The sequence below is a fragment of the Octopus sinensis genome, linkage group LG9 (assembly GCF_006345805.1).
Source record: "Octopus sinensis linkage group LG9, ASM634580v1, whole genome shotgun sequence".
NCBI classification, from domain to species: Eukaryota; Metazoa; Mollusca; class Cephalopoda; order Octopoda; family Octopodidae; genus Octopus; species Octopus sinensis.
In genome coordinates, this window is record NC_043005.1 from 57,058,845 (window position 1) to 57,068,169 (window position 9,325).

The following is a 9,325-nucleotide window of genomic DNA, read 5'->3' on the forward strand; positions in this document are numbered from 1 at the left end:
GGCTGGACATCGGTGGAAACTGTTCCTATTCCTGGATGACCATATTACCATATTCTGCCATTGACAATGACACCATCCATAAAGTGGAAGCTGGTATTTTGGAAGATCATTGCTTGACTATTCAGCAACTAGCCCAAGAAGTGAAGATAAGTGTAGGGTCCGTGGAAAAATATCCTTCATTACCATTTGCACATGCGGAAGTTGCCTGCATGATGGATTCCCCAGATGCTCACACCTTTTCAGAAGCAGGAACAAGTCAATTGCTCCCAGGCTCTTTTGGCAATGTGCCAAGAAAACAAGGAGGACTTTTTTGGCAGACTTATCACATAGCATGAAACATGGGTCCATCACTATGATTCTGAGACTGAAGTCTAGTTGAAGCAATGGAAGCATAACTCACCACCTCTAAAGAAACCTCATGTCCAATCCTCAGCAGGCAAGGTGATGCTTACAGTCTTTTGGGACCAGTGCAGAGTAGTGATGATGGATTTTCTGGCAGAGGGCACCACAATTAATGGGGCATATTATGCATCCCTACTGCAGAAATTGCGGGACACCACCAAAGTAGAGAGGTGTAACATACTGACCAAAGTAGTTTGCATCGAAGACAACTCCTTAGTTTGCAATGCACATGTTGCTCAGATGAATGCATATTCCTGTGGCTATGAAACCCTTCCTCACCCACTTACTCTCCCGACCTTGCATCATCTGACTTCCTCCTCTTTCCAACCATGAAGTCCTTTTTGAAGGGGAAGCACTTTTCAGATGATGATGAACTTATTTCTGAGGTAAAGTCTTGGCTACAGAATCAACCTACTGACTTCTACAGACAGGGTCTTCACAGATGCATAAAGGGATGGGAGAAGTGTGTCACCATTAGTGGTGGCTATGTAGGGAAGGACTAATACTTATGTCAAGTTTCATTTATTCCAGTCCTTGGGAAGTGGGTAAAGGGAAATCTTTAATGAACACCCATTGTATGCACTCTTAGAATTTAATCTTAATACTGTTTTGTTAAAGTAGGTGTGTGTAATGTCATTACTTTAACATTCACAAGCATCAGGGATAGGTCTCTCCATTTGGAGAATGCTGCCCTCCTTTCTCCTTCCCACCAATCTCAGGAACCTTGTAAAGGATTATGGGGATTGCTCAGTCATCATGGTCATGATCAGTGGAGGCATATGGCTTATTGGTTAAGGTGTTGGACTCATGATTGTAAGACTGTGTGTTTGATTCCTGGACCAGGCAATGTGTTGTGTTCTTGAGCAAAACATTTCATTTCGCATTGCTCCAGTCCACTCAGCTGGCAAAAATGAATAATCCTTGTGCAAGTCTCTTCTGCTGTAACCTCAGACTGACTTAAAACTTGTGATTGAATTTGATAGGTGGAAGTTGTTATCATTATGTGTGTGTCAGTGCTTGTGCCTCCTAAAAAGAGAGGCTATTCATGCTGATCATGTTTTACTTCCTTGACCTGTTCTATGTTCAAACCATCCAGATCCGGCCTATCACACCTACTCTATAATGTCATTATAAAACCATCACATCATCAAAATTTTGAAGCTACAAAATAACTCATGATAATTAACAACAATGTGAATGTGAAAACCTTACATTTAACAGAATAATCTGAATGCTAAAGGGTTGAAGAAGTAAAAGGAATACGCTACTTATGTCTTATCTCTCTTTCTCTGTCTCTCTTATAGTCTCTCTGTCTGTTTTCCGTTTGTCTGTCTCTCCTTTTTTCTTTCTTAGTCTTCTCTTCATTTGATATTTCACTTACTGTGTGTATTCTGGGCCTTTCTTTCATATCTGTGTTTCTCCCACTTCTTATATTTTTTACTAGGAGCACGCATCAGTTGGCGAGGAACAAGAATACTCCTATGATCACACGCAAGAAATTGTGGCCCCACTGGAAGGAATGGATCAAGGAGCTTCACCTGGGGTCAATTTGCCACCAGAACTAGCCAACTTGATGGCCTCTCTCCAGCCACAGATTCAACCACCACCACAACAGGAAAACACTGCAATGATGGATCATACTCCAAGTCCTGTAGTGGCTAATGTCCAGAATTTGCTCTTCTCTTTGATGGGAAACTCGGGTAATGATTATGGCAAACAGGATGAAATGACCGAGAAGTTGAAGCAAATTTTGGAACCTCTGAAAAATCAACTTCCTGGTTTGTAAAATATTTTATGGTGTTTCTGTATGTGATGATGTGTTTGTTGTTGTTGTTTAATATGGCATAGCTGTGTGGTTAAGAAGGTTGCTTAAAAAAAAAAATCAGGTGATTCTGACTTAGTTCAATTTCATTGTATGGCCCCTTAGGCAAACGTTTTCTATCCCTAAATTAGGATTGAAAAATGGCATTTGGTAGCTGGAAATCTCGTTCTGTGTGTGTGTGTTTGTGTGTTTGTTTGTTTGTTTATATAAATATATATCAGAGGCAAATATGCATGTAAACAAACTAAATGTAACAGATTGGGTTTGATATACAATATATATATATATATATATATGTGTGTGTGTGTGTGTACACATGTAAACAAAGAAAGCAAAGACAGAAGATTTTCAGGCAATGAATATTTAAGTATAGATATATAGATATTTATATATTAATAGTTCAAACTTATTTAGAGTACAAACGACAGAGAAAAGTAAAGGGGAGGAGGTTAGGTGTTAGAAGTTCAACAGCTATTATATATCTCTCTCTCTCTCTCTCTCTCTCTCTCTCTCTCTCTCTATATATATATATATATATATATATATATATATATATATATATATATATATATATATATATATATATATAGAGAGAGAGAGAGAGAGAGAGAGAGAGAGATAGCTATATGGATATAGATATATACCTACCCATATGCATACTGGTAAAAATTCAGTTAAAATGAAATTGAATGGATATGAAAAGAAATTCTTAATGAAAATTTTGTTATAATGGAGTACAGACATGGCTGTGTGGTTGAAAAGTTCACTTCTTAGCCATCTAGCTTCAGATTCTGTCCCATTGCACGGCACCTTGGGTAAGCAGGATGTAATGGCTGAGAAGTTGAACCCAATTTTCGAACCACTGAGAAACTAATTATAGTTCCAGTCCAACCTTGTGAGGGAATTTGGAAGATGGTAATTGAAAGAGGCATGTATAGTATGTATATATCATGACCATAATCATGATCATCCTCATCATTTAACTTTCACTTTTCCATGCTTGATGGGTCAGATGGAATTTGTTGAGGCAAATTTTTCCTTATAAGAATTGTAGGGTAGCAGTTATTAGCTAATTTCTTGATCTGTGAACGAATACAGCCACTATGTTATAAAGATTATACAGTATGCAAAATGATGGTTAATGCGGTTTGATTTATAGATATGGGAGACAACTCCAGGCCTGCTTTACTTTTATTGATGGCCGTCAGTGTATGTAAATATTAAGTAAAAAGATGTGGCGTTAAAAAGATACAACTGGATCAAATTTTATATATCTATCTATCTATCTATATATATATATATATATAGGAGACCAAAGTGTACGTACGCCGCTATATTTTATATATAAAAAATACATATACATAATATATATATATATATATATGCAGCACGGATTTTTGTCAGTGAACAGGTCGCGGATTTTAGCAACGAAAATATTTTGACAAATTAAACTTAAATGTTGAAGTGAATTGAACGGCTTTTGTGTGTTTCTTAAATGGCTTACAAACACCTTCCACGCTGCAATTGTTTTCGTTTCAGCACACGATCTCAGATCAAATCACTTGCTATGCGAGTACATCTCCGTAATATATATATATATTTATATATATATCATCATCATCGTTTAACGTCCGTTTTCCGTGCTAGCACGGGTTGGACGGTTCAGCTAGGGTCTGGGAAGCCAAGAGGCTGCACCAGGTCTGATCTGGCAGTGTTTCTACAGCTGGGTGCTCTTCCTAATGCCAACCATATATATGGTTATATATATATATATATATATATATATATATATATATATATATATAAAATGAGATAGGGGTTGTAAATTCAACCCTCCATGGGATAACATATATCCAATATACTGCTAGAGAAGTACCCAACAAAGCTAATACATAAATGTTAAAAATTGCGATGCAATTAATTCATTTACTGTATTAGGTGGGCAAAGGTAAAATTATTTTTACCGTAAATTAATAATACAAAATGAGAAAATGGAGAAATATATCTAAATCAATCATCAACTATCAGATAATACCGAATCAATACTTTATTAAAACACTACACAATAGCAAAGATATTATACATTAATATAGTACAATAATTACAATCAATATGGTGAAATATATTTAGTTATATTTCACCATATTGATTGTAATTATTGTACTATATTAATGTATAATATCTTTGCTATTGTGTAGTGTTTTAATAAAGTATTGATTCGGTATTATCTGAGAGTTGATGATTGATTTAGATATATTTCTCCATTTTCTCATTTTGTATATATATATATATATATATATATGAGAGAGAGAGAGAGAAAGAGAACTGTTTATAAACTTATGTTCTCTTTGAAATGTAAAGGTTTCTTTTTGGGGAAATGAAAAATTGGAAATCCAAACATGTTCTATACTAAGCTGTAGAGTGCTTTCCATCTCTGACAGACTTTACACAGGTCATAGGGAAACTGTGGCCTGCAAGACGTTTTGAATGGCTTGCCTAAACGAAAAATTACCTGGAATTGTTTTAATAATATGGACTGCCTGATGATGAGCTGTGTTTAGTGTATCCCATTTTTTAGAAAAAGGGTTTCCCATGCCTGCTTTACACCTCTCAGTCTCTATTACTATTTGTCATTACGCCTAGGTGCTTCTACTCCAGTTTCAGTTTTCCTTATTTTCTGTTTGTCACCATCTTTCATAAAGTGTTTGTCACATTTTCAGTACATTTCTGATATGATTTTTTCCTTCCATTTTCCAGGTTTAGGTGGTGGCCCAATGCAGCCTCCTCAAGACTATCCCCCAGAGTATATAGATAACTGGCATGACGGTTCACTAGACTGTCCACCACCAGGTGCTAGATGTCCTAATCCGGGTCTTCAAGGAATGCCTGGTCCACCCGGCCCATTTGGCCCTTGTCCTCCAGGGCCTGGTCTAGGGCCTGGACCTGGAGGACATGGTCCTGGACTAGGCCCTGGTCCTGGTCCTGGACCAGGCCCTGGGTTTGGACCTGGACCTGGTTTTGGACCAGGACCTGGTCATGGACCGGGACCAGGATGTGGACCTGGCCCAGGACATGGACATGGGCCGGGCCCAGGATGTGGTCCAGGTCCTGGTCCAGGACCCGGACCATGTCAAGACCAAGGCCCTGGTCATATGAGAGGAAATCGCTCAGGTCGTAACTATCCACCTCGTAATAATAGATCAATGCCTCAGGGAATGCGAGGACGACAAGGACGTAATGGAAGAGGTACGTACTTATAATTTTTTTAGTGAATTATTATTATTATTATTATTATCAAGGCTGTGAGTTGGCAGAGTTGTTGGCGTGCTGGGCAAAATACTTGGCAGCATTTCATCTGTCTTTACTTTCTGAGTTCAAATTCCGCTGAGGTCAGCTTTGCCTTGCATCTTTTCAGGGTCAATAAATTAAGTAGCAGTAAAATTACTGGGGTCGATGTAATTAACTAGTCCGCTCCCACAAAATTTCAGGCCTTGTGCCTTTAATAGAAAGAATTATTATTATTAGCATAATGTAGTGAGCTGGCAGCAGCGTTAACTCAGACAAAATGCTCTGTGGTATTCCATTTGCCTTTATGTTCTGAATTCACAATCCATTGTGGTTGATTTTGCCTTACATCTTTTTGGGGTTAATAAAATAAATATGTTAAGTAACTGGCTTGTTCCCTCCAAAAATTTCAGGCCTTGTGCCTATAGCAGAAAGGACTACTACTGCTGCTGCTACAATCATTATTATGTTAAGTTGAAATATCTCTGAGGTCATGTTTGTCTTTTGTCTTTCTGTGGGTAACAGAATAAGGTTCTTGTGTAGCAAGTCCAGGCATGGCTGTGTGGTTAAGAAGCTTGCTTAATGACTACATGGTTCTAGGTTTGATCTCACTCTATGTCACCATAGGCAAGTGTCTTCTATCAAAGCCTTGGTTTGTGGCTCATAACTTGGGAGTTGAATTTAGTGCACAGAAACAGTGGAGAATTTCCTACTTTGCACTAACCCATCTGTCAAAGTTAGATAAGTATGCAGCACAAAGCTCTCACTTCTGTACCTTTACAGCTAAATAAAAGGATATATTTGCTGTTGAATGTTGAGTTCTGTCTCCTATGTTTGTACCACAAAGCCTATATTTCATCATCATTATCATAATTTAACATCTGTTTTCCATGATTGCATGGATTGGATGGCTTGACAAGAACTAGCAAGGCCAGTGGCCACACCAGGTTCCCATACTCTGTTTTGGCTTAGTTTCTATAGCTTGATGCCCTTCCTAATAACACACATGCACACATACATACATACATACATACACACACGCACGCACGCACAAACACACATTTATTTATTTGTGTGTGTGTGACAACACAACTGGTAACATTTGTTGAAATTTCCTAACTCTGCTAGAGAATTACATTTTGGGTAACTGTATCTGTGAAATATTCAGTCAATTGCCAGTTCAAGGATCTTTACCTTTTGGCATACAGATTTAAAAAACAATTTTTTGTAACTAAACACTTTAAAACTTCGGACACTAGTAGGTGTCATATAAAATATGTTTTACTCTTAGCATTTTTGAGAAAAACTTATATTTACGAAGTAATTTCATGTTAAAGTAGGCCTATTTCAGTAATTTCAACCAATGAATGACGTGTATTCAGCTGAATAAAATTACTGCCATTGTTTGTCAACAAGAACCTCCGGCGGTGTATTTTTCGTTATATGCTAACATAAGATTTTCTCAAAAATGCTAAGAGTAAAACATGTTTTATATGACACATTCTACTAGTGTCCGAAATACAAAAAAATATTTTAAAAATCTGTATGTCAAAAGGTTAAGATCCCCCAGTTCAGATGTTGGTTATTCAGTGGATTAAATGACTGAAACCTCATCATTGAATGACAGTGATCCACTGTGTAGTCTTCAGAGAAATTTGTCACGTATATATGTGTGTTTTTTCTTGTCTCCTTGCCTTGACATCGATTACTAATTGTAATCAAACTTTACCATCATACATGTGATATCATTTGTTTGCAATCGTCAGTGAAAACTTGTCTGGCCATCATGCTGTTTGTGTTTGAAGGACTACAGGGAGATAAAAAAAAAAAGCCCAGTTGTGGATAATAAGTTTTGTAGGTCTATTATCTTTATGTTCTACTAATAAAAGTATCTGGATCCAAATAAACTACATTGCTAACAGTTTTGTTTCAACCAAATTGCTTTCTTTAAAAGTACAAATAAATCAAAAATAATAACAGCTTTTTTTCTTTTCTTCTGCTTTTTTTTTTTACAGATTTGCCCAAAATTTGCCGGCATTTTACTTCACCAAATGGCTGTCGATACGGAAGCAATTGTGCATTCCTACATCCTGGTATTGATGGCCCACCATTATAGCAAGAAGCGAGCTTTCAGAGAACCATGTCTCATTTTTTTTTTTGAGGGTCAGGGTGGGGATGGGTGGGTTATGGGGTTGTTCCTATGCCTGTACATAAGATACTGCATTTCATCCTGCCATCATGTGGTGTGTGTTTGTGTGTGTGAAGGGCATCCCTTACATTGTGGGTTGGTGGGGTGGTCTTATTTTTTTTTTTTTAGTTTTTTTTTCATTATCATCATTCATCTTTCTAAATTCACCCTATCCTGAATCCCCATGTGTGTACAAACTGGACCTGTCTGAGACAAGGGCAATTCAACAACCTTCACACACGCACGCACGCACGCACACACATACATACACACATATACACACATACACACACTCTCTCTCTCTCTCTGTGTCTTTCTTGCTCTCTTCTCTCCCACTCATTCTCTCTCCCTTCTTTCTGTCTCGTCTCATGAGGAACTTGATAAGTAAAAGGAAAAAAAAAAAATAACAAAAACAAAAAGAATCAAAGAAAAAAGTATGAAAGAAAGGAAAAGAGAGAAAAAAGTTTTGTACAATACAAATGATTTACTTCAGTTTGTTCTGTTGTTTTTTGTTTTTTTTTTATATTTTTTAAAAACTGTTTTTAAATGTGCTTGTGGAAAATGCAGAAATTTGTGTGTATGAACAAACCAACCAAACAACTAACCTATATCAGTTGGAAAGAGGGATTGGCTCTGTTTAGGTTTATTGTTGTTGTTTAACTCCAGTTCAACTCAGAACAAATCTATAATCACCCATTATATTAAGATAGTAGGGTGTGATTTGAGGGAAGTTTTGGCTGCTATCTCTAACAGGTCGAGTGACTGCATAGAGGCTTTTCAATGGCTTCTTGCAGTGATAGCGGTTGTAGTAGAAGGTAATGACAGTACTAGTATGATGTTAATTACTCCATTAACATTCAGATTATTCTGTCAAATGTGATGCTTATGTATTCACATTGTTTTGAATTAATCATGCATTATATGAAAGCTTCAAAATTTTGATGATGTGATTGTATATTTCTAGAATAACACCATTCGAGTGTGATTGTTACCAGCATTGCCTTACTGGCACTTGAGCCCTGTGCTAGTAGGTTGCTAAGAGCACCATCCGAGTGTGATCGTTGCCAGAGCGGCTAACTGGCTTCTGTGCTGATGGCACGTAAAAGGCACCATTCGAGCGTGATCGTTACCAGCATCGCCTTACTGGCATGTGTAAAAAGATTCGAGTGAGGTCGTTGCCAGTACCGTCTGACTGGGCCCTGTGCCAGTGGTATATAAAAGCACCCACTACACTCCCGGAGTGGTTGGCATTAGGAAGGGCATTCAGCTGTAGAAACTCTACCAGATCAAGATTGGAGCCTGGTGCGGCCATCTGGTTCGCCTGTCCTCAGTCAAAATCGTCCAACTCATGCTAGCATGGAAAGCGGACGTTAAACGATGATAATAATAATGATGATGATTGTAGGGTAGGTGTAAGAGGCAAGATCTGGACAGTTTGAGCATAAATCAAGTAAAATGTTTGAGCTGGATATGGCCAGTTTAAATGCTAAAGGTTTAACACTTACCATGGATCTGTAGAAATATGTGCAGGCTGGAGCAAGATTTTTTATTTTTTTGTGCAGATCATTATTTGGTTATGTGTATCTCCTCTCTTTACACTACCAGTGTTTATTGAAGGGAAAAATTAT

General features: G+C 37.5%; 1 protein-coding gene across 5 annotated transcripts in view; it reads left to right on the forward strand.

Annotated features, from left to right (window-relative positions):
• The window catches only part of LOC115215523 (serine/threonine-protein phosphatase 1 regulatory subunit 10), a 157,209-nt gene extending 149,059 nt beyond the window's left edge, over positions 1 to 8,150 (forward strand). For all 5 annotated transcript variants that reach the window (XM_029784699.2, XM_029784700.2, XM_036505984.1 and 2 more), the window contains 3 exons: positions 1,847 to 2,180; positions 4,982 to 5,470; positions 7,525 to 8,150. In XM_029784699.2, the coding sequence (XP_029640559.1) occupies positions 1,847 to 2,180; positions 4,982 to 5,470; positions 7,525 to 7,625 (924 nt within the window). In that variant the 3' untranslated portion in view covers positions 7,626 to 8,150. The remainder of the gene's footprint in view (positions 1 to 1,846; positions 2,181 to 4,981; positions 5,471 to 7,524) is intronic.
• Positions 8,151 to 9,325: the final 1,175 nt, after the last annotated feature.